Source organism: Eubalaena glacialis, chromosome 15 (assembly GCF_028564815.1).
Source record: "Eubalaena glacialis isolate mEubGla1 chromosome 15, mEubGla1.1.hap2.+ XY, whole genome shotgun sequence".
Taxonomy (NCBI): Eukaryota; Metazoa; Chordata; class Mammalia; order Artiodactyla; family Balaenidae; genus Eubalaena; species Eubalaena glacialis.
The window spans coordinates 63,081,817-63,104,646 of record NC_083730.1 but is presented as its reverse complement, the minus strand read 5'-3'; the positions used below and the strand labels follow the sequence as shown (position 1 = coordinate 63,104,646).

General features: G+C 39.1%; 1 protein-coding gene across 2 annotated transcripts in view; it reads right to left on the bottom strand.

The window, feature by feature from the left end:
- Positions 1–4,322: 4,322 nt before the first annotated feature.
- TWSG1 (twisted gastrulation BMP signaling modulator 1) overlaps positions 4,323–22,830 on the bottom strand; it is a 32,873-nt gene continuing 14,365 nt past the window's right edge. Inside the window, exons 3-6 of one of the 2 annotated variants that reach the window (XM_061169361.1) lie at positions 17,643–17,742; positions 8,838–9,104; positions 7,245–7,355; positions 4,323–6,108 (exon numbers count right to left, since the gene is read on the bottom strand). In XM_061169361.1, coding sequence (XP_061025344.1) covers positions 6,050–6,108; positions 7,245–7,355; positions 8,838–9,104; positions 17,643–17,742 — 537 coding nt within the window. In that variant the 3' untranslated portion in view covers positions 4,323–6,049. Of the gene's footprint in view, positions 7,356–8,837; positions 9,105–17,642; positions 17,743–22,830 lie in introns of both variants that reach the window. The other variant, XM_061169360.1, reaches the window with a different exon arrangement.

The following is a 22,830-nucleotide window of genomic DNA, read 5'->3' as shown; positions in this document are numbered from 1 at the left end:
TTTATTTTTTATTTTTATTATGTTTTTTATTTTTTTATTTTTGGCTGTGTTGAGTCTTCGTTTCTGTGCGAGGGCTTCCTCTAGTTGCGGCAAGCGCGGGCCACTCTTCATCGCGGTGCGCAGTCCTCTCACTATCGCGGCTTCTCTTGTTGCAGAGCACAGGCTCCAGACGCGCAGGCTCAGTAGTTGTGGCTCACAGGCCTAGTTGCTCCACAGCATGTGGGATCTTCCCAGACCAGGGCTCGAACCCATGTCCCCTGCATTAGCAGGCAGATTCTCAACCACTGCGCCACCAGGGAAGCCCGTGGCTGTTTAAATGAATACTGTGGCCTGACTTTACACTCTTAAAGTCCTTTATAAGGACAGAGAAGTAAATCCCAGGTAGGAAAAGACACAGACTGCAGGACTATCTGTCCTAAAATCTTATCGCTCAAATCTTAGATCCTGTTTGGAAACAATTTATTAGAATTTGAAAACTGAATATATGTCATTGTCTGTCCGTCAAAACTGTGACTAGATCAACAGTTTGGGGGTTTTCAGTTACTATCAAGACTCCCCGTGGCACACAATTTTGTCTCCGTCATACGTTAGCATGTTTACCAGAGACTGGGTAGCTAGTCACTGAGAGGGACCCAGGTTTGGGGTGCTACAAAATTGATTTTTTAAGGAAAAATACTTCTGTTCGTGTCTTTTTTGAAACTGAAGTTTTAGTTATGTATTTTTTGAAAAGGTAACTCATGCTCATGGCTCACAGTTCAGGTGATGACAGGGTCTCCTTCCCATGCTGTCCTTCAGCCTCTCGTTTGCCCACCCAGAGGCAGCCAAGGTTTTCACCTTCCTGTGAATCCTTCCAGATATTTTGTGTACAAGCAAATGTGAACATAAACTTTTACTGTTTTAAGCACATTGTAGAATATCATACATAGTTCTAGGGTTTCTTGGTCGGTAGCCCCCTGGAGCAGCTGCAGAAGCAAACGAAAATCTCCCCAGCAACCCAGGTCTCCTGGGAATGCACACAAGCTTTTCCTCCGAAAGGACAAAACGAAGGTGGAAATGGGCCACCACGAGTGAACTAGACGTAAAAAGTGTAACCGCTGGAATTAAACACATTGGAACGCTCCTCTGGCAAAATCTTTGGCTACTATAACCACCTGTGGTATCACTGCTGCCTTACTGACCGCAGACGTCCTTGACCGTCCGACTCACACACACGCTGAGGGGCCCTCAGAATAAAGTCCTCGGCGAAAACACTCAGAAACGCCGCCGCTTCCTGTCAGCGAGGGTCTGTGCCCCAGACCAGCTCAGCCATCGATTCTACCAGTACGTGCTTTATTCCCCAAATACCCATAGGCATGAGTTGCAAAAGTTTAATTACCAATACCCCAATTTATTTTCTTAAAAAAACCCCAAACCTGAAGAATCTACTAGCAGTATCTGGAAGAAGATCTCCAGATACAATCCAGGGGGAAAGGCCACTTAAACAAGAGGCAAACCCAAAATCGTTAAGAGAAATATAGAGCATGATCCTGAACTTTGTCCAAAGGCAGGGAATACAAGCTCAGACTCAGAAGGAACATTCAACATAGGTGCTTGTACTTGACACCGAGGATGTAAAAATAAATAACCTGTTTTCCTGAGTTCCCTGCAGCCAAAATATTGGATCTAACAAAGTTCTTAAATTTTTTGGCTGCCCATATTTAGCACCTACTATCTATCTGGATACAGGAAATTAAAAATTATAACAAATTATTACTGCATTACCCTTTTGTGAATTATGAATAAGCTTAAAATAACAGACAGTACAACATGCAGCAACTGAGGAATAAGTCCTTGTTGATGAATGTTTATAATGCCCTTTATTAAAACTCAAAGCACATCTTTTTATCCTCAGAAAATATATCACGTGCTTGAGAGTCAAATCGGCTTTCAGAAAAGTTCTTTTCATACTTTGGCTAAAGGACTATTTCTTGACTGATTTACTAAATTACATTAGTAAGAACTTTTACCATGTCAGGCAAGTAGAGAATATTAATTGCCAGACCTCGAATGAAAAATTGCAGGTATTTAAATGTTTTAGCATGCAGATTTTCTGTTGTTTCAGGGTGAGAATGAGGAGGCCTGAGGTGGGCCTGGTGGGGTGAGCGGGACCAGACTGCGGGCCTGAGAGCCTGCTGAGGAGCTGGGCCTTTATCTGAGTCCAGCGGGGAGCCACCATTTCAAGCAGAAATCTGATAGGATCTGCTGAGTTCATTCATCCATAACACAGTCTGTGCTGCCCTCCCGGGCGCAGGGGACTGTGTTTAGGGCGGCAATGAACAGAGAAATAAGGCCCCTCCCACATGGGCTTCCAACGCTAGTTGAGGAGAAGAGATGATTAACAAGAGGCTGGTAGACACTTTGGGGGGGTCACAGCCTATTAAAAAACTGGAACAGGATGGGGGTCACGGGCAGGGGCTGCTGCTTTAGAAATGGTGGTGGAGATGGTATCTGAGCTGAGACCTGAGTCAGAACAAGGAACCGAAATCTGCACAAAGAGCTGGCACAGCAGAGGAAACAGCTCCTGCAAAACCCGAGGGTGGAGTGAACCTGGTGTGCTGCCAGCGGTGGGGGTGGGCGGTTGGAGGAAGGAGAGAAGGTAGTGTGAGCAGCGAGGCTGCCGGGGCTGCGGCTGAGAGGCCATAAACCCGGGGCACCACGTGTCGCGTCTCCTTACTTCTTTAAATCAAAGTCTGACTCTGAGCCCCAGCGCATCCAACGTCTGCCTGAGAGGCTGTCACGTGTCCTGCATCTCACAGAGCCCTAGGGGCCAGTGTGGGCGCCCTGGACAACCAGGGCTGGGCTGCTCACATTCCTAAGCTGAAACCTCGAGAAAGAGGCACCTGCAGGCTCAGGAGCCCAGCCCCCTGTGTGAGCTGCGGGCCCGCCCAGGGCTCCAGCCTTGTCCAGGGCGAGTGGAGGCTGGCACAGCCCCGCGGCCAGGGAGGTCCAGGCCTCTTCCGAGGCCTTCTCTTCACTCTCAGGCTGCCAAGGTGCTCACTCTCTCCCCTTCCCCCAGCAGAATCCCTGGGAGCAGGTGAGGCCTCTGGAAAACAAAAGCAGGTTGCCTGCGTGCCTACCTCCTACTGGGCACCTCAACCCTCTGAGGCAAAGGAGCACAGAGGCCCTGCTATCCGCCTGGGGCAGGATCTGGGGTCGGGCGGGTAATGACCACACACGTGGTCTAGGAGGCTCACCCTGACTTCAGTGTGAAGCAGTAAGCGGAGAGGGCAGGAAATATAATCCTTTCTGCTGTAAAGATATTGCAGTGGTGACTGTGTCTAACTTTCGTGCTACCTTCAGTCAAATGAGGGCATTTCTGCACTTTTCCAGCTTCCTTCTGCGAGTCACAGCACGCCCGTGGGAGGGCAGAGGTCTCTTCTGTCTTTGCTTCTGCACTGAGGGTTCTCATCTCACAAGCCAGACCTTGCAGCTGTTGCTGCCTCCATCCTTCCAGCACAGACTTCAAAATAAAAAGATGTAAAATGAATTTATTTTCTGTTGGTTAGGAAAAATCTCTAAGGGCTCAAAGCCGTAACTCCTAAGCCACAGGCTGCGGGCGTGCCCACCGGCTCCATGGACTAAAACGCCGGGGGTGGAGCTGACGGCCATGGGCACCAGCCTGCCCGCGGTCTGGCCCCTGCTGACTCCTCAAGCTCAGAGACACCCTCCACCCCCAACTCTGACCCTCTCTCCCCTCGGCTCCACACGACTGCCTGCCATTCGGAAAGAACATCTTTCCGAATCAAATGAACTATCGTTCTTGAAACTAATCTACCCCTCAGGTCCATCATCCCTGAAGTCACTCAGGCGGGTAACCTGTCCCCTCGAATTTTCCCCTCTCCAGATTCCCCCTCCACTAGGCTGTCAAAACATGATTCTGTGAAATAACACTGATTTCACGAGTGTACAACTGAGGGCTCTCAATTCCAGTAACACTGCCCTTTGAGAGTCAGTGCGGAAGGGCCGGGAGTCTCTTCCCACCTTGTTCTCTCAGTGACTCCTTCCACCACCAGGAAGTTCTCGTGAGGCTGGCTGGCATCACAAGGCCCACAGAGCAAGCAAGGAGAAGGTACGTATTTCATTTCAAAGGTTTCCCCATATTGGAATAAAGCCCATGAAAAAGCAGAGAGCAAACTGTGAAAGATTCTTTGTTTCAGCAGACTCTGTGGGGACGTCCAGAGAGGAGGCATGCCTCGGCTGATCCCTTGAACAATCACCTCACTAGACAGAAACAGCAAACTTATTTTGGTTTGTTATGCTGAAGTTAACAAAAACATGGCACACTCATTTTAATTTTTTATTAAAATACTTTTTTGTTTATAGGAACAACCAAAGAAAAAAATACATAATTTTATATGTTATAGATCAGGTAAAATACAATAAAGTCTTGGGAATGCAGAATAGATTAAAAAAATCTTCAACGAAGATTTCATTAAAAACAAACTTTAAATATGTGGCTTATTTATATTTACCTCATTTTTCAGAAGTCTTAGTTTCTTTTCTCCGTTTTGATGTTATTCTGATTTATAAATAGTTATTCAAATATGCTAACATTTTATCAATTTTGTTTTCTGAAACTTTAGAAATCATATTTCTAAATGAAGCCCTCTCTTTTATAGCATCTCTGTAAACAAAGACATTGCATTTGAATTATCATTTGATTTGGTGCCACTGTTATGAGTACAGTTTCAGTAATAATTAGATGTTATGGGGGAGACAGGAAAACCGACAAGCAAGGACATGTCTTACTAGAGGAAAGAACCTTTTGTATATGGCTTTTATAATACCTACAGATTTAAGATTTAATGTTTCGGATCCAGTTATAAACAAAGGTAACCTAACTTTTCATTAATTTTTTTTTTTTTTTAATCAGAGCTTCAGTATAGAAGTGAATTGTGCTTGGAATGGTAATAGAAGGTCTAAATTTTAGTGGGGCTATCAGTTTCCCAAATGTTATACTTTTAATTTGTAAAAATATTGTTATTCAAAACCTGAAGTACATTATAGAATTGGAAATGGAATCGTTTAGGTGAACACTCTCTTTTAACCCCTTCATAAGCCAAAAAATTAAGTAAAATTTGAATATACAACTTACCATTATATTTAGGGATAATTTCTATTTGGAGAAATAGAGGAAAGAAAAATCAGTTAAAACATAACATGGTTCAAGAAATTATTCTCCCAACGAGAGATATTACATTTTAAAATTTAATAATGAACACCTAAAAAGGAAGATACATGCAGTTTAAAAAAGTTTGTTGACATATTTATGGAAACATTAAGTATGTTGTCAATAAACACAAAAGCATTCCTCTATTCCTAAGTATAAATGACTCTGAAAAACAGCAAAGTTGAAATGAAGCAGCTGGCTGCAGATTTCTCAAAATTTTCTCTTAAGTTCAAGAAAACCTTCAGTTTTATAGGTATTAATGAAGAAAGGGAGCTAATGTTTGTTTTCAAGGCACTCGTAAAAAAAGGCATTCTAGGTAAAAGAAAAGGACATCCCAATGTTTTCCCATCCAAAAAATATATCCATGAGCTAAATTTCAACTTTTTAAAAGGCTAAAGTACCTTGAGTGTTCATTAGAGTTATCTGAAAGAGCAGAAAAGGTATCAAGTCTTTACATTTTATGATAGTTAATCATAATATTACATATGATCTTGTAACTAACCATTGTCCAGATAATGAATACAAAGAGCATTATCTATTTTTATATACTACAGTATTTAGATATACAAAGAGGTATTCCTAAAAAGTTACTTAGAATTCAAATACGTACTATTTGAGAAATTAATAATTTTGTAAAGCTAAGAGTCTCTGAATATAAATATGTACGTTGCAGGTTCATGCTTGAAGATGGAGATTTTATTACCACGAAGGGCACATACTATTTAAACTTATCTTCATTGAAACATTATATAAAAAGCTGCCCAAATGTTCTGAAGTGTGTTTAGAGTTAATGTCATCTTGAACAGGGAATTTTGCGGGGGTGGGCGGCAGTTCACAGTCTTAACCTCCTACTGTGTGATAACCCTCGTTTGACAAGAACACCTGATCCATATACAAACCTAAAGGAAAGATTACAAAATAACAACATAATGAATGTAAGTAGTTTTAAGTTTGCTTCCATTAGAATACCGGGCATTTTCAACCCTCCCCGTTCATATCTGGAATTCTCTGCTTTATCCTCTCCAACCACCCGTCCACTGGAGAACGTGGCGCTAGGGCTGAGCAGGCCCATCCCCACTGTCCAGCTAGCACAGCCCTGCCATTTCCATAAAATTTCCCTGGAGGCCGGTTGGCAGTGGTTTCCCATTCCTGGAGCTCTTTAAGCTGGTACCTTAAGTCAGAGGAAAGCTCTCCCTTCCTATTTACGCTAGCAGTGTATTTCACAAAGCCTCATAGGTGTGCCCTGCAATTCTTGGTAAAGATGCTTCATCATTACCTACAGCAGTACTTTGGGCCAGGGATGGAGGAGGAGGAGAAACTTCCCCTACAGCTTTGTCGGTATGTGTAGCGTAGGGTGGATTCGGCTATGGAAGAGGTTTAAAGTGTAAAAACAGTAAGCGTTTACCTTCTAAAAACAACATAAAGAGGTTTGAAATTAAGCTTTTTATGGTGATTTTTTGGTGAGAACACAGGGTAATATATTTGAATATCTACACTACTTATAGAACAGGTAAATAATACCAGGCACAGTGAAAAATGGCAAACAACTCTAAAAACTCAGTGTCCTAGGAGTAGTACAATGAAGAAATCATAACTTATGTTAACATGCTGTAAACCTTCAACACAAAAGGCTTCTGGAATGCGACAAAAAAATGACACCAGGCTTTGTGTTAGAAACCTCTCCTCTCTCAAGGTGTTCTCTATGCACTTGCTTCTCACGTGATCAAAGCTGTACATGTGTTTAGAAGAAAGGGCTTATCGCTAGCAGCGGGCAGTAAGATCAATAAGAGCAGTTATAATCATAATTTAACACAATCTCGGATTTGTCATACTTTAGAAGTAACTCAATCCAAACTCTTCACATCTTCCTAACCTGCTGGCATTCAGATGCAACCAGTAGACATCACTGAATAGCTTTTCATACCCTTGACTAAATTGCTTTGGTGTGCATACCATTTCCTTCTTTAAAACATGCAGTTCATACATTTGACAGTTTTACTACCATAGTCGATACACTCTGGACCAATGCACTCACAGCAGGCGTTATGGAACCAGCGATATTTGGATGCCCCCATGGACTCGCAGGATATTTTACACTGATGTATGGACATGCAGTCATCAAAATAAACCACAGTACACATGTGTTCTGAAAAATAAAAGATTAAGATTTTAGCACAATAAATAGGAAAAGCAGGAAAGGCTTTAACACTTAGCTGAATATTATTAACAGTTATTTATCTTAGCTCTCTTGCTGCTAGTCTGCCCAGGACAACAGGTGAGGTGTGGGAAAAAAGATCACATCTGTTAATCACATTGAGAAGGGAGTTTCCTACTCCAGCTCAGACACAAAGGGCTTCCTTCACCACTTCCTCAGATTTCAGACTTTGATCTGGGCATTTCTGATAAGATTTCCATAAGGAGAGAATTCTTCAGCTAAAACAAGTTTGAAAAACACTGTTCTAAATTTATACTGAGAATTTACAATAAAATAAAGTAATTCAAATGATGCAATGTGATTAGCAATGTGGCACAATTCAGCATGAGCTATTAGAAATTATCCTGGGTGGTGTTTCCAGGAATTAGCTTCCTGTTTATTGGTTCATGAATTTGAATAACCTTTGAGAAAAATTTATGAATTATTTAATATCTAGCATGTTGATTATTTACATTTTAATAATGGGAAAGTGGTAGCAAACACATTTTGGTACATTTCTGATGTTTCCCAAGATTTATAATTTGTCTTATAAAGTACTTTAACCTGAGAGGAAATAAGGATTCTTACTCTTTATTAACAAAAGCTGTTTTGCTTTTACTATTGATGGCCAAAGTTCATACGACTTTACAGACAGGGTTGTAATGGAGGGCACAACAAAAAAGCCAAATAAAAAAGCACAAATTATACTGTTTATATATAACTCATATCATATTTTAAGAAATAACTGCAATATTCAAAATTGTCTTATTCTTCCATAGTGAAATTGTGTGGAGCCTTTAATTTGAAAACATCACAGACTTTATGAAAATTACGTCTTTTTTACATTCCAAAGTTAAGGTATGACCTGTGCTCACTAATAAATGTTCCTTAACATGCTTCTCCAAGTTGTACACATCACTATCTCATTCAGTTTCCCTTCTGACCAACAGCACTCATTTGCAGAGCACTGCCTGGGGTAAGGCTACACCTGGAAATGAGGTGAATGTAATACCAACTTGCTCATTAACAAATTCAGCTGATGACCTGGCATCATTCGTGGCACTAATGCTATTATAGAAACCTTACCTCCTAGGACACTCTGGATGTTACCTGACGATGAACAACTCTGCATAAGGTAAGCAGCCTTGTTGCTATCTCATGAAAAGAACAATGAAAGCATAATGCAAATAAATATCAAAATTAGACCCTGGTTATCTATTTTCCAACAGAACTTCTATCGCCGAAAGTCTGAAGGGGTTTTGAGAACAACTCCTTGTTTACTCAGGGATTGGGGTTATTAAAGTCCAGAACTTACGTAAGACTATACACACTCAAAACCAAAAAGCTACTCTAAAAGATAATGTTAATATAGGCTTCACAGACCACACAGAAAGTGAGGGGGGCAAGAGAGAAAAAACCAACTTTGGCAGTTACCTTTGTCACTGGAATAAGGTGCATGAACATTATTGCTGGGAACAGACACATTTTGGTGGTGTGGCTGGTTCACGGTTTCTAAAAATGAAACAAGATTCTCATGATGTGAAAGTTCTTCTGCAACAGGGAAGGAAACAATGTTCCAGTTCAACTGAGTGTCTCCTTCTGTGAGTGCCCGGAAGAGAGAAGGGATGGGTTCATGAAGCTCCTCCACTGTGCTCTTTGAAGTTGGAGGCGTGTCACTGTAGTTTCGAGGATTACACATACCTGGGGGGTGGGGGTGGCGAGGAAGGCAAAGAGAATAAAATTTCTTTTTCTCACTGATTGAAATGTCATGAGATATTCTTAGGTACTGCCTTGCAATCCAAGCTCCAACATATTAAAATCAGGTGTCTTCTAACACTGTACATAGATACCTTCCTAGGTTTTTTGCTGAGAGGGCCTAGAGGCAATGACACCCTAGTAGCACTGAGCACACCAAGTGCCCAGATCTTGTTTTCTAAATACCTGTCCTTGGCTAAGAGGAACAGAGCTCCTTGGGGGAAAGACTGACTCCAGGGCTGGGTTAGGGAACGTCCGAAATGACCCTGGAACACCTTTCTGTGCCAGAAAGTAAGGAAGTGATCAATGAATGATGGAACATGTCAAAACAACACAGGAGGCAACCTGAAGGGGCTCCCACTGGCCAAACTGACAATTTTAACATTAAAATAAATAGTGATAGTAATGGATTACCACCCTATGAATAAAATAGGGATTGATGAGTCCTTATATTATAAATAAAAGAATAAAAAAATGGAGGAGAAGGGAAAGCTCTTCCTTTTAGCAGAGTGCCAAAGGATAAATGTAGACGAAATGAAGGAAAGAGTAAAGCACCATTTGGCAATCATCATAGAGGTGTTTGATCAGATGGGAGTCGTCACTGGATGCTAAGGCTGGTGGGTAGAGGTTGGATGAGGAACATACTGATGTACTCTTGGAAAACTCTACAAAATACTGATCAATTACAAAGGGGTTAACGGCAACTTTAATATGGAAAAATCTGGCAGACAGCAATGTGCCCAGGAGATCAAGGTTGCTTAATAGTGATGGGACATAATGTGTAAAGCTTGTTTTCTAAAGTTTCAAAAAAAGAGTCTCATGGGAGTGTGTGCCCATGAGTGTGCGACTGTGTGTCTGTGTTGGGGTGGGGGGGAGGGAGAGGGCGAGAGCCAGAGGTACCAAGCAACGGAGCAAATGCAATAAAATGTTAATAACTGGGGAGTCTTTTTACCCTTCTGGCAAATTTTCTCTACATTTGAAGTTGTTTCAAAATGAATTATTTTAAAAAATTATTTTTAAAAGAGAAAATAGCAGAAGAGAATTAGTCACTATAGAAAACTTTTCCAAGGAGTTTTTCTATAAAGGAGAGAGCTGTGGAAATGTTTAATGAGCCTCAGCCTTTGAGCTGTCCCGGTTGACATTGTGTGGAGCAGAAAGGAGGTACCCCAAAGAACCTCACCCAAAATGCAGGTTTGTGAGCTAACTAAATGATTACTACTATTTTAAACCACTATGTTTTGGGGTAGGTTGCTTACTAGCAATAATAACTGAAACAGAACCCTCTGGATTTCCTTTTGTGAACATTTCACTTTTAAAAGCTAAATTATGTTTCATTTTTGTTTAGCAACTATTAGATTTAATACGAAGTTTTTCTTTTTCCTCAGATTAAAAGTTTGAAAAGTTATACCAAATTTATAAATTCCTGTACTTCATAAATTTCGGGAAAAGAAAAAACTATCTCATGTGTGTTCCACATTTTGTTAGTTTAAGGAACAAGGCAAGAGCTGAGGATAACAAGGTTGTGCATACCATTTGTAATATCTTTCAATATACCTGAACTTTTATGATTTAGATTGTGTGAGAGAATCATGGATTCAATGGTCAAATCAGACTCCTTTATTCATAAAAGGAAAAAGGCCGAGATAAGTTAAATAATTTGTCCAATGTTATATAATCTAGGATTAGAGACAAGATTATGATTCAGCCTGATTTTGTGTCCACTGCTCTAATAATCACATTCTAGAAATAATCTTTAAGTGCCACTGAAAAGCAAATAATACTTAGAATACTTATTTTATGCAAACATACATAATATATTCTTCTGCCAGACTCTATAATGAATAAAAACTCGTAATTAGAGAGGAAAGGGTGAAGAACTGAGTCCAACTGTTAGAATAGCTAAACTCAACATCTACTGAGGCTTTGAAAAAACTTCAGTGCTCATGTCCAGGGATTCCATTACATTAAAAAAAAAAAAGAAAAAAAACTTTTTTGGACTTTTGTGCATTTAACAAACTTAGGCCAAAAGCATTTTTCATTTAAATCTCAATACACTGCATTAAAACCAGGAAGCATGAAGTAAACAGTTCCTAGGTAATACGTTTCCATGGCATCATTATAAAATTTTTATCTATCTTCTCTTTTTAATTAGGCTCTTGTCCAGAGGTCATCACTGGAGGTTCTCCTAGGCAAGCGGATTCTGCTTCTATTTCCACACTAAAGCACTCTCAGATTCTGCATTCTTTCAAGGGTGGTGAACCACGGAATCTGCTCTTTGAATGAAGTGTGGGAGTTATCCTGCTCAGGAAAAGTAACCTTTTCAATTTTGCGGAAATTCTTTAGTTGTCCATTTTCACTATGTAAAATGGATCACTTTCTGGTTGGAGTTACTAACCACCCATAATTTAAACCAGTTAGTAAAACCTTTCTGGGAAGCATCTCACCACTGCCCCGAAGTTTATCATCATTGTTAGGGAGATTTTGTTTAGTTGACTATAAAGTTTATTTTGGGAGCTCTCATTTCTCTTCATGATCATTTTCTTGAGAAAGTTTGTTCCTTTGTGGCATTGTTTCACTACCAAAATTTACATAATAATTATACTAAATTTTTTTCAAGAAATTGGCTCTGCACATGACAGCCTGGGAGGCCAAAAACCAGGAAACAAATGGCAACAACTGAAAAAGCAAGCATCTCAAATCCTTTAAGTGCCCAGAATCCCGATGCGACTTCTTTCAGTGAGCCAGAATTCATGACTATCGTGTTCTTGTTCTACAACAACTAAATACGAAGGGGTTTTAAAATCTGTGCTTAATTCTTTTATAAATCTGACCTGTTTCATCATACATTTGAAAACTAAGGATGTCAAGTTAGAGTTTACTCAATGAAACCACATTTTAAGGGTAGAAATTAAGACTAAGGGGAGGGCTTCCCTGGTGGCACAGTGGTTGAGAATCCGCCTGCCAATGCAGGGGACACGGGTTCGAGCCCTGGTCTGGGAAGATCCCACATGCCGCGGAGCAACTGGGCCCGTGAGCCACGGCTACTGAGCCTGCATGCCTGGAGCCTATGCTCCGCAACAAGAGAGGCCGCGATAGTGACAGGCCCGCGCACCGCGATGAAGAGTGGCCCCCGCTTGCCGCAACTAGAGAAAGCCCACGCACAGAAACGAAGACCCAACACAGCCAAAAATAAATAAATTAAAAAAAAAACAAGTATCCCTTGAGCCAAAAATTAAAAAAAAAAGAAGACTAAGGGGAAAAAGAGTTACTCCTTTCTTTTAGTGTGCTGGTTAGACAGCAACAACAGATTCCAGAGGAACTTACAATGAAAAGAGAATTCCTTTCCCCTCCTCCCACCCCCATCCCACTCCTCCCACCCGCAATTGCACTCCCCATACACAGCTACTTTTAAAGTCTGTTCTAAGTTTCTCTGGTGGTTACTGCTATAAGAATTTAAGTAAAAATGATTAATTTATAAGTAGCAGTAAAAACAACCTTAGACATTGCCTATTAATCTTCTTACATGAAAAATGAAGATTAAGTTCATTTATACTAACCCCATCTCTCTCCCATATTTCTAATAATTATATTATTCTAATACTATAATTTGTTTCTTCTGTAATCTTAAATACACTTAAACTTCTCACTTTTATTCCACATTGCTTAATTCCCTCATTTGCAGATAAGGATACTGTTGCCCTTTCCACTTTCCCTACCCAATTTCTCCTGTGACATCAACAAATTTTATAACTATTACACATTCTCTTGCCTATGCATAATGAAATCTTCTTGTCTTATTAAACACTGATTCTGAACGTTGAAAACCAGCAAACAGCAGCTACCTTCACATGACCCCATGAACACTGCTGACTGCAGAACAGACACTGTGATAGAATTTCCTTGTCCAATGTCACACTACCAAAGGAAAATATTTCTAATTTCAAGATGAAATGAACTTTTCTTTGAACTCCATAAAATATTGAAAACCATGCTACCTTTCATATAGCATTACCTATGAGGTCTTCTTGGCAAAAAATGATTAAACCTGAATCTAACCAAACTTTCATAATTAGCTCCAAATTACTGGAAATATGGAGAGAGGAACAAGTTAAATGGTATCTCAAGGAAGCAGTCAAATCCTGTATGTGGGATATTCTACAGGAAAACTGATACTGTTTCTTCAGTATGTCAAATGGCATGAGAAAAAAAAGAGGGGGCCAGTCTGGATTAAAGGAGGACTCAGAAGCAGCAACCAGATATAACACAAGGACCTTGTCTGGATCCACTTGAACAAATCAATTATACACACACTTTTGAGAAATCAGGAGAAACGTGATCATGAACTGAATTTTAGATTAAACAAAGAAATTATTGTTAATTTTGTTAGGTGTCATAAGGCATTATGATTAAAAAGGCAAGTGTCTGTATTTACTTTAGAGATTGATATTGAAAAATGCAGGAGTAAAAATTATTTACTGTTTCTAACTTGCTTTTTTTTTAAAATTAATTTTTATTGGGGTATGGTTGTTTTACAATGTTGTGTTAGCCTCCACTGCACAACAAAATGAATCAGCCATACACATACGGATATCCCCTTCCTTTTGGACTCTCCTCCCATTTAGGTTACCACAATGTTACTTGCTTTTTAAACACTTTCACACAAAGAAAGAGAAAGGAATGAAAAAGGATAGATGAAACAAAGGTGGCATATTCTTGACAACTGCTGAAGTAGGTGACAGGTATATAGGAATCATCATGCTATTCTCTCCACTTCTGTGTATGTGTGAAAATTTTCATAATAGAAAACGAACTGCTATATTTAATTCCTTTATGGACTAATATTTTCTTGTTGAACTTTTGTTTTTTCTTGGAATTTCTATGCTTGGAATTTTCTTTTCTTGAGGACCATACATAAACTTTCAGCATATCTTGAAAAGTCATTCTGCTTCTCAAGTACATGCTTGATATCCTATGGAACTCAGTTCCTTCTCAGAGATAAGCCCCTCAGAACCCTCACTTCTTGCTTTGGTCAGGCTAGTTGTCTCCTAGGTCTCTGTATCGTTGATGCTTTAAATCTCCTGTATAATACAGAAAAAGCCTTTCTGGTGGGAGAGAGCCTGCCCCTCCTGGGGTAGGCAATTCTTGGATCCAGCAAACTAACCAATGCAGAGCCAGACCTCCTCTCTCTGGCCAGTACACCCCAGGAGGCAATATATTCCTCTGCCTTCACCATCCTGGGGCCATGTACCAGACAACTAGGGACCACCCCTACAGCTTAAGAGTCCACCAAAATTATTCAGACTAGCCACTTCTACACTGCTTGCTCTGCCCCACCCTGCCTTTCCTGCAGAAATCCCAAACGAAGACTGCCAGCACTTTCCTCCGCTCCTGTCTTTCCCACTTGACCAAAACCTGGCGCTTCCCCTGTGACCCTGCGTGGCACACAGTGACCCCTCCCTGAGACCTGGGAGCATGATGAAAGCTGTCTCCTCAGCTTCTCCTGTGTCTCCTCTATGGCTGCACCTGACTGACCATCTTATGAAAGAACAGTTATCATCCTACAACCATCGTTAACTCCTGGTTAAAGCTATTGTTTCCTTCAACCCATGTTTTTCTCTTTCTTGGTCTTCTGCCCTATCTTGTTTGATTGCTCCCCTATTACATCTTTAAAATGTGCCTCTCACACGTCATATTTTAAAAGTGCAATAGAGGATCGTTTGGTTTGAATTGGATGTCGGATATGAGGAAAGAGGGGAATTAAGCACTGACCTATGGGTTGGGTAACTGACGGTGGGGTGGATTTAAAAACCATCATCACTAAGGAGGCCTAGGAACAAAAGGCCAGGGTGGATCTTCAATGCGCACACTGGAACTGTCGAAAGGGGCAGTGGGTCTAGTGGTGGAAGTGAGACGTTGATTCAGGTACTGAAGCTATTAATAAATGAGGGGGAAGTGACTGAGGATACAAAGATAACAGGCAAAAGGAGGGATAAGAGATGGAAAAATCCAGTAAAATGTGTTTTAAAGGAGCTGGAGTTTCTGAAGGAGAGTGGAAGAAGTTCAAAATCCATCAAAATACAGTGTTCCCAAGTCCAGTCAAAATCTGCTGGAGGCTTGGTCTAGGGTGATACCAGTGGAGATGAAGAGATGTGCCTCACTGGTGGGAATGCAAACGATAAACCCCTTTGGAAGGAGAGTTTGACAACATTTAGCAATATTAAGCAGAACTGACTATCTATACGAGGTTATTCATCATACTATTATTTGTAATGGTAAAAGACTGGAAGCAACTACATGTCCACCTAGGGATGAATGAGTATACAAAGTGTTACTGCCGACAACAGGACTCTAGGTAGCTACCAAAAAATGATGTTAATGTGGAAGAAATTCCAGAACATTCAATTAAGAAAAAAGAAAAAACAAGAAGCATTAATGTTTTATGAAACAAATGAATGTTTTGTACAACAAATATAAATGTATATGATGTATATTTATAAGATGAGTCCGGGACAGCCTGTCTGAAACCAACAAAGATGACAGAAGTCATGTCAAAAGGACTCAAGAGCCAAGTTGAAGAGGCTGCTACTAATCAAAGATGGGACAATTTGAGCAAAAAATAATAATAATGACAACAACTGATTAAAACGCCAAATACATAAAAAAGCCATGGGTGGAACCACTGGGTGAAAGACTGGTGGGGACTCACCATGAAGTCGTCAAACCTTCGCCATCTGAACCCACCCACCAATTTTAGCAACACTAAAAGCGGGACGACTAGATATTATTAATGGGGACACTGTACACTGCACCCCACCTCCCAAAACTAAACCTGAGTCCAATCAGCCTTTAGATCTAACTTCCAGTCTACAGGAGATAGAGAGGACAGGGTAACAAGTTAAATAACCACAGGAAGCAATCAGCCAAATCCAGAAAGTGGCATGTTTTCCACCACAACTCACTAGTTCCTACAACAAGTCAATGGAATTTTAAAAGGTGATGAGGGGAGGAGGAACAATAAAAGAAACCTAACAATCAAATATACTGAGTGGACTCTGTTGGATCTTGCTTTGACTAAAACAACTATAAACTACCTTTAGGCAACTAGGGCAATCTGAGTAGGACCGGGTGTTAGCTGCTGAGGAAGTACTGTTAATCATGTTAATCATGTGGTACTGACATTGTGTTATGTAAGGAAATTTACTCTTTTTTTGAGATGAATAACTAAAGTAGTTTGGAGTTGTAGTAAAACTATTTATTTACTTTATAGTCATCCAACCAAAAAAGGCAGGGACAGACACATAGACAGATGATGGGTGGAACAGGTATGGCCTTGATGCTGGGGCGCAGGTACACAGCAGTTCACTGTGCTCTCTATTTTTGTGTACATCTGGAGAAGTAAAAACAAAACAAACACACACATACCCAAAACAAAGCCTGAGGGTAGAGATCCAGGATCTAAAAATCACAGGATTTGAGGAATATGCTGGACAGCAAAGATGAAATGAGGTACGGCTGTTACTCTTAAGAGAAAATCAGAAAAGAGAAACAGATTCTCTTTATAGCACAGAGGATCCTATCTCAGTCAAATGAGGAAGGATTCTGAGAAAAGGGGACAGCTGAACTGCAGTTTTAAAGGATTAAAGAGTTAACTGGTCAGAGAGAGGATGAGCGTTTCTCCCAGCAACAGTCTGCCCACGTAAGTTTTCTTTCCAAAACACAAATGATAGCGTTCTATAAACACACTCTTGCACCTTGCTTTTTTTTTTTTTACGTAATACATCTTAGAGACTGTTCCTCAGAAAGCCCTTAAAACAGCTTTTGGTTTCTCAAGGATCTTTGTAATGAAGTCGTATATAAATGAAGATAGTCTATTTTTATTATGCTAAGTACCTATTTTTACTTGTGACAATACCACATACTTCTTATAAAAAATATCAACAGGGTATTTCCCTGGCAGTCCAGTGGTTAAGACTCCACACTTCCACTGCAGGGGGCACGGGTTCAATCCCTGGTCGGGGACTAAGATCCCACATGCGCAGACAAAAGAAAAACAAACAAACAAACAAACAACTCTGCTCTCTGCCAAGCCCGACTCCCCCTGGAACCACCCCCTCCCTGACCCCTCTCATTAAAAAAAATAAATTAATTAATCTAATTTAATTTGCATGGCTTTTAAAAACATATATATATCAACAGTATAAAAATGAAAAAGTAAAAAAATCCTGTTTGTTCCTCCACTCCTACTTCCCAAGAATAAGAGCTTTTAATTTCCTCCCAGACCTTTTCTATAAAAATACAAATACATATATATGTAAATACTATTAAATACAAGCAAATGCAATAATACATTGTTCTATTCACCTACAGTGTCTTATACAAACCTTAGTCTAGGCACAAAAAATCCATTTACATTATTTAAAGTCTCTTAAAGTCAAGGATTCTGTGATATGAAATATTAAGAAACTTTACTGTATGTCAACTTACCAACGCAGTCACAGCACTCATCCCAAAGGGTCCCGAGACACAGCATACACTCCTTACAGCAGGAACAATTTCCTTCTCCAGGTCGGCACTGGCAGAGCTCCTAGAAATGAGACAGATGTTCAAATTTTAAATTCCAAATAACTATATTTAAAATTGTTAATTTTCTGCAGCAAAAAAACTCCATAATATTTGCATTTATAGTAATTTACTCTTGGCACAATTTTTTTATTCAACATCATTAACTATTTGTAGGAACATAAATATCTACAGGGTAGATAGATTTAGAATTAAGTACTACTAGATCTAAGTAGATTTAGATTTTCTTTTGGACACATTCAGAAAACACATTTTGGATCCTTTTATCTTATTTTGAAACAAAATGAAAACATTTTATTTTATAACCCGTAACTTTACCCCCCATACTACCTCAACGAATAATTCAGCATAAGAACAAAACTTACTTTCCAGCTATTAGATTCACTGTCCAAATTAATCTAAATGCATGGCCAGCCGACTTGTAGTGGGAATTGTGGTTTCTCAATATGTAAAGTATGAATAAAAGCATGTTTTAAAAACTATTTTCATTGATCTACAATATATTAAAACAGTGTGCTTGGTGTGGCAGTCTGTTTATAAAGAAGGCAGTGATTCTTCCCCTCCCCATGTCACCCTCTTTGCAGCTCCTCTGATCAAGAGACAGGGTCTATTTCCAGACCTCTTGAATGGAAGTGATCTTGAAACTTGCTCTGACCAACAGAATTTGGTGGAAGTGATTCAGTGTCAGTTCTGAGTCTGGGCCTCAAGAGGTCTGGAGTGTTTCCACTCCTTCTCTTAGAACTTTGCCCAGCTGCCACGTGAAGTCTGGGAGAGGGCCACGTGGACAAGTCCATCCATCTGAAGCCATGCCAGTTCGGCCAGCCTCCAACCAACCCAGCAGCTGACAACAGACACAAGAATGAGCCCAGAAAACCCACCCAGCTGATAGAGGCCAAATTGCTGACCCACAGAAACAAGAGCAAAATAAACAGTTATTGTTTCAAGTCAGGAAGCTTTGGGATGGTTTGTTACTGCATGAAAACCAAATAACATGGCTTGCTTTGTACATGAAGCTTCAAGGTAATTCCTTTAGCCTTCCCTCTGCCCCTCCCCTGGCCACCAGAGAGTCACTGCTAAACAAACCCAACCTAAAGGGAAATTCTGTGGCCACATGGCTCAGTTGGCTTTCCCTGGTTGATGAGATATTATATATATTTTTAAAAAGTTAAACATGCACATAATATTTAACCCTATTAAATTCATCTTATTATGTTTCTAGACGACTGGAGACAATCAATCATTCTAATATGACATAATTTTTTGCAAACTGATATTCTTCTAGTTTCAGTGAGAAATAATTGACATACATCACTGTCTAAGTTTAAGGTGTACAGCATGATGGTTTGATTTACATTTATTGTGAAATGATTACAATAGGTTTAGTTAACATCCATCATCTCATATAGATAAAATAAAAAGAAAAGAAAAAATATTTCTCCTTGTGATGAGAACTCTTAGGATCTACTCTCTTAACGACGTTCCTATACGTCATATAGCAGTAGTAACTGCAGTCATCATGTGGTACATTACAGCCCTAGTACTTATCTTATAACCGCAAGTTTGTACCTGCTGACCACCTTCCTCCAATTCCCCCTCCCCATGACCTCATTTCTGGTAGCCACAAGTATGATTTCCTTTTCCATGAGTTTGTTGGGGTTTTTTTGCTCTTATTTCACTTGGCATAGTTCCTTCAAGGTCCATCCATGTTGTTGCAAATGGTAGGATTTCCTCATTTTTTATGGTTGAAGAGTATTCCATTATATACATATACCACAACTTCTTTTTATTTATTTATTTATTTATAACATCTTTATTGGAGTATAATTGCTTTACAATGGTGTGTTAGTTTCTGCTTTATAACAAAGTGAATCAGTTATACATATACATATGTTCCCATATCTCTTCCCTCCCACAACTTCTTTATCCATTTATCCACCAATGGAAACTTAGGTTGTTTCCATATTTTGGCTATTGTAAGTAATGCTGCTATGAACATGGGGGTGCAGATACCTTTTGGAGTTAGCTTTTTGCTTCCTTTGAATATATCCCCAGAAGTGGAATTGCCAGATCATGTGATGGTTCTATTTTTGATTTTTTGAGGAACCTCCAAAATGTTTTCCACAGTGGCTACACCAATTTACATTCCCACCAACAGTGCACAAGGGTTCCCTTCTCTCCACATCCCTACCCACACTTGCTATCTCTTATCTTTTTAATGATGGCCATCATGGCCATTCCAAAAGGTGTGATGTGATAGCACACTGTAGTTTTGATTTGCACTTTCCTGATGATTAACGATATTGAGCATCTTTTCATGTACCTGTTAGCCATTCATATATCTTCTTTGAAAAAATGTCTATTTAGGTCCTTTGCCCATTTTTAAATTGGATTCTTTTTTTTTTGCTATTGAGTTGTACGAGTTCTTTATATATTTTGGATATTAACCCCTTATCAGATATAGCAACACTGACATTTAATTCCTTTTCTCAAAAAGTCCCCTAGCTATTACACAATTACACAGCACTTTCAAGAATCAACACTTGTTGGGAATTCCCTGGTGGTCCAGTGGTTAGGACGCCACACTTCCACTGCAGGGGGCCCAGGTTTGATCACTGGTCAGGGAACTAAAATCCCACAAGCTGTGTGGCATGGCCAAAAAAAAAAAAAAAAAGAATCAACACTTGTGCTATGCTCTAATTCATTAGTTTGATGTCAGTATACAGCTGTGACCTAATATATGTAAAGTATAATATTTTAGTACCATGGAATTCTATACTCAGGCCACATGCATGTAATGCACACCTTGAGTAACCTTGCTAGGCCTGATGGAAAGAGAGGGACTAAAAGGGCAGGGCCTTCCTGAGAAGTACAGGTGCTTCATCATAAAACTGGTGATGCCTGATTCACACAAACTCAAACTTACTTGGAAATTTAGAAAAACAGAGCTGCCAAAGCTGTATTTCGTGATTTGTTTCTCCATAAAAATCTGTCTGTCATCTTTGGAGTGACAGAACATTTTCTTAGTACACATTTTTAAAAAAACACCATCAGAGTTAAGGATATTGATACTTTTTGTTCTTAAGTTTTAAAAAGGTTGCAACTTAGTCACGAGAAATAAAGTTTTTTAAAATTTTAATTTACATTATCCATAGAAAATATTCCTTTACTATCTTACTTGCATATATTTACATTATCTACACAGCTCAGGAGAAACATATTAGGAAAGTAACAAACTTATTCAAAGAATAAGTCTCTCCTTTTTCCTATCACAGCTTTCAAATGGTAGCCTGTTAAATGAATTACTGTATATTATGCTAAATAATTTTAAAATGAATGTCGATTTAATGGACATTAGAGAAATCTGAGTCTTTAAAGCATTCATTCTACCTTTTACTGTCAGGTTTTTGTGAGGTGTTTTAAACTGGAATGAAAGGGTGGACGATAACATCAGATGACTGCTAACTAATGGAAGGTTAAAACTCAGACTATTAAAAGTTACTTGAACTTGCCTTGATTATCTACCCCTTAAGATTAAATGTATGTCACACCCTCTTAATAGATGCCTATCCTGTACTTTTACATGTCAGTGTGATAGAACAATGCACTGAAGTAACATGCTTAATGACTTTTAATTTACTGATAGAATACAAAGTGAGAAGCTCTAGGAAGCCGAGACAAGGGAGAAATGACTGAAACACAGGCTTTATTACTATACCATTAAACAGACAAAAATCCAGGTTAAGACTTCATTGGTAAAAATTACTGCTAAAACTGGCTGAATACTAACTAATATTTTCTTTCCATCTTACTACAAAATAGAATGAAAAATCTGTCTTAATAAAGCCAATTTGATTTCATAAATTATGAAATCTCAGAGAGTAAATAAGCTTCAAAATGTATCAAATAATCTGTATTCTTCAAAACTCATGCGAGCATTCTTTCCAGGAGATTGGAAAATAATGAAAACGAGCTCCTCAAACGAACTTTTTAGCCAGTATTACACATTTAACTTCTCACTTTCCAGGAGAAAAATAATATACAGGCAAAGTTAACATATGGCATTTCGGATCTCAAAAACCTCACTGCAAATCTAGAGAGCAAAAACGTGTGGAAATGATTTGCTTTGTTTCTATGTTCTAAAGTCAAAAAAGGAAAGGAAACAATGAATTTCTATGTGTAAATAATTATGAATAACAAATGTGTAGCTCATCAAGAAATCCATTATTTTCTATTCACTTTATGTGTACTTCAGAATCACATTATTAAATAAGTTTGGTCATAAACACATTTGGAAACATATTTTAATTTTTTTGACAGCTAGCAAACTATGGTTGGGAAGAATGTTTCTAAATATAAAAAAAATTTTTAAGGTGTTTTGAAGTCACGTACTGGAAATACAAAAGAAAAAAAAAACACACCCAAACATAACTATGAAGAATCAAGGATCACAGAAAAACATAAAAAATTACTCCATTTAAATTAAGTAGAATATTTTCTTCAGGACACTTAAAAAGAAACCTTTACTTTAGTGTTTTATTTATGAGAACATAAATGAATCTTCTGTAACTAGAAAGGCTTTGCTAAAGAGGCTAGAGTAAAGAAAAAAGGAATGCTTTAAATTGAGTTTTTTTTTTTTAAATCATAAAAGACTTTGAAAAAAATCTACCAGAGTAGAAGGAAAAAACACCCAAGTTCCTCCCACTTCGGTGAATTCCTATGCATTTCTAACAAAATAATGATGGCGCACTCTCCTGATTTAAAAAGTAAGCATTTCCCTATTGTATCAATAAAAATCTGTCAACATAACATAACGGCTGCATAATGGAACATATTATGTACCAAAGTTCAGAAGCAGGCCTTAAATACTTCATCTCTTTCACAGCTTGTCCATGTTCTCATTCTGTATCACCGTCTTCAGAAACGTCATTATTATATTCCATGTCACTATTACTTCAAAGTCTTCCGTATTAACTAGAAAGATGGTTGTGCTGAGATGTGGGATTCCTGTGTGGACTGGATTTACGTAATTCACTAACCTCCCTATGACTAACCTTGAGCACTGCTCAGTCGGCTGAACGTGGGATCTCAAGCA